This window comes from Triticum dicoccoides, chromosome 3B (genome assembly GCF_002162155.2).
Source record: "Triticum dicoccoides isolate Atlit2015 ecotype Zavitan chromosome 3B, WEW_v2.0, whole genome shotgun sequence".
Lineage (NCBI taxonomy): Eukaryota > Viridiplantae > Streptophyta > Magnoliopsida > Poales > Poaceae > Triticum > Triticum dicoccoides.
Window position 1 is genome coordinate 79,459,924 of NC_041385.1, and position 2,269 is coordinate 79,462,192.

At 48.3% G+C, this 2,269-nt stretch overlaps 1 protein-coding gene across 1 annotated transcript; it reads right to left on the minus strand.

Moving 5' to 3' along the window:
- Positions 1 to 213: 213 nt before the first annotated feature.
- On the minus strand, positions 214 to 2,263 carry LOC119274850 (chaperone protein dnaJ 20, chloroplastic-like). Its single transcript, XM_037555585.1, has 2 exons — positions 1,753 to 2,263; positions 214 to 685 (listed from the first exon to the last, which is right to left on the minus strand). The coding sequence occupies exons 1-2, from the start codon at positions 2,179 to 2,181 to the stop codon at positions 548 to 550; spliced, it is 567 nt and encodes a 188-aa protein (XP_037411482.1). The 5' UTR covers positions 2,182 to 2,263; the 3' UTR covers positions 214 to 547.
- Between the last annotated feature and the right edge of the window lie 6 nt (positions 2,264 to 2,269).

A 2,269-nucleotide genomic window follows, 5' to 3' on the forward strand; every position in this document is an offset into this window, starting at 1 on the left:
GACCGCAGCCACATCCAGAAGGATATTCATCAGCCATCACCAACATGACTTTGCCTAACGGGTGGCCCATAGTGCACTGCAAACAAAAAATCAACACCATCAGTCCACACCACTCCCTTCATCTGAAACCACTGAAAGGATATCCATGCACACATGGCTTCCTTTCTTCGTAATTCCAACCACTAAAAAGCACAACACATCACCTCAAGAGAATTCCACGAGTCAAATCATGGACTCAAAATACAACTAGCTTCGATTATTTTCTGTCTCATTATATTTACATTTCATCAGGTAAGATCCAAGGAGGAGCGACATCGTTGGGTTCGACATACATCCTGGCACCTATTCGAACTATATGTTTGCTGTGAGCTATGTATGGTAGTATGGTTTAACATACACCAGGCAAGGCTCGAGCAGCGCCATGGCTGTAACTCCGATCCTAAGCATGCTTCTTAAGCATAACCTTTCTAACTTCTGCTACTCAAAGATATAGACAGTTTAGATGCTACGGATGGCTAGTGGACATAAGAGTGTCCGAGGAGCACTGTCACAATTGTTCAGCCCTTCTTCGCATCTGAGCTCCCCAGGATAGGTTCTCTTCTGCGTCCTTCACCGTGCTCCGCTTCTTCAGCTCGGATATTTGGCCTTCCCAGGACGTCCTCCATCCAGACCTCTCTTCCTGCTCCTGTAGTATGGTTCACAAAGGAAAGAAGTTAGTGTGGAGACAGAGAAAGATCTACAGCAAGTTGGAACTTTTCGCAAAGAGCATGACATAACAATGGTTGACAATTGCTACGGGTATTGTTAATTCAACATCATCAATAGTGATACGAAAAGAGACATCATCAAAGATAGCTCACTCCTGCAATTTTCATCCATACACGTAGACGTAGGACACACCACTTTCCAAATTATTAATACTTTTTGGATTTCGTGTCAAATCTGACAACACCAAGTTAACAAATCTCACTCATGCGATTCTTTCTTTTCTTCTCCAAATTATTAGCATGAAAATGACTTCTCTAAATCCATCTGAACAGACACCAGCCATCATCATGCCACATGTGCATATATTTTACATCCGCTGAATTCATTCATATTCATATATAAGATCGCATAAGGGAGGGTTTCTGTATTTCTTATTCTGTCTGTTTGTGATTGAAAGGTGATACATCAAGCATATGGAGTGGTTAGTCGTCAAGCATCAAGCATATGGAGTGGTTAGTCGTCAAGCACCAAATATTGGGATCTAAACTAGAAGATCTCCAATCAAGTATTTTTTTTTTCAGTCCTAGAATACTTCTGGATTAACCAGCCAGCCATCTCAAGCCAGGCTGGATCCCACATGACTGATATGTTAAACTGTGAGTTAACAGGTGTCTTAACTGAATAAATAGGCTAGCACAGAGTTATTGAGGTATTTTATTGAGGAATCTTGTTAAATATATTGAGGATTAGCCTAAAATGTTACTATCAGGTATTAACACAAGGCATCAAAATGTGAAGCTCATTTGTGGAACCATCTGAACTCAACAAGTTCTCGTAGAATTCAGTTTGAAGGATTAATAATAATTATAAGTAAGATAAATAAAACGAGGTGAATGAAACCACAGACGGATTGAGACGTGGTCAGGAATTAATTCGAGGAGCAGACCATGATGCAGACAATTTCCATTCCATTATTATCCAGACAGGAAAGAACAGAGATATCGAGACGGAGGAGACGGGCAGAGTGGGCTGGTTGATTAATACCTGGTGGTAGAAGGCGGAGGCGTCGTGGCGGCGCGCGGCGGGGGAGAAGGCGAGGCGGCAGACGCCGCGGGCGAGGGCGCGGTCGTAGCTGGTGCGGCGGCTGGGGTCGGAGAGCGTCTCGTAGGCCTCCTGCACCTGGATGAAGCGGCGCGTGTGCTCCTTGGTGGCGTCCGGCGGGGACACGTCCGGGTGGTACTTGCGCGCCATCCGCCGGTACGCCGCCCGCACGTCCTCGAAGGTGCTCCCCTCCGGCGAGATCCCCAGCAGGTCGTAGAACGTCGGCTGCTGCGTCTGCTGCTGCACCGCCGTGGCCGTGCGCGCGGCTCCTCCGGCCGTGGCAGACGCCCGCGCCCGCGTCGGCGCGCGGGGTGGGGGCCGGAACCCGGCGACGGCGAACGCGGACGCGGGGGACGCTGCGAGGTGGGGCATGTGTGCGGCCTGGTGCACCGGGTCGGATCTCTGTCTCAGCTCCACCTGATCTGATCTGCTCAGCTTTCGCGCTTGCTTGGCTTAGCCG

Bases quoted from the DNA above. Each gene is read 5' to 3' on its own strand.
- LOC119274850 (XM_037555585.1), bottom strand. From the start codon at position 2,181: ATGCCCCACCTCGCAGCGTCCCCCGCGTCCGCGTTCGCCGTCGCCGGG. The intron at 686-1,752 runs GTATTAATCAAC...ACCATACTACAG, and splicing joins CCTCCGCCTTCTACCACCAG to GAGCAGGAAGAGAGGTCTGG.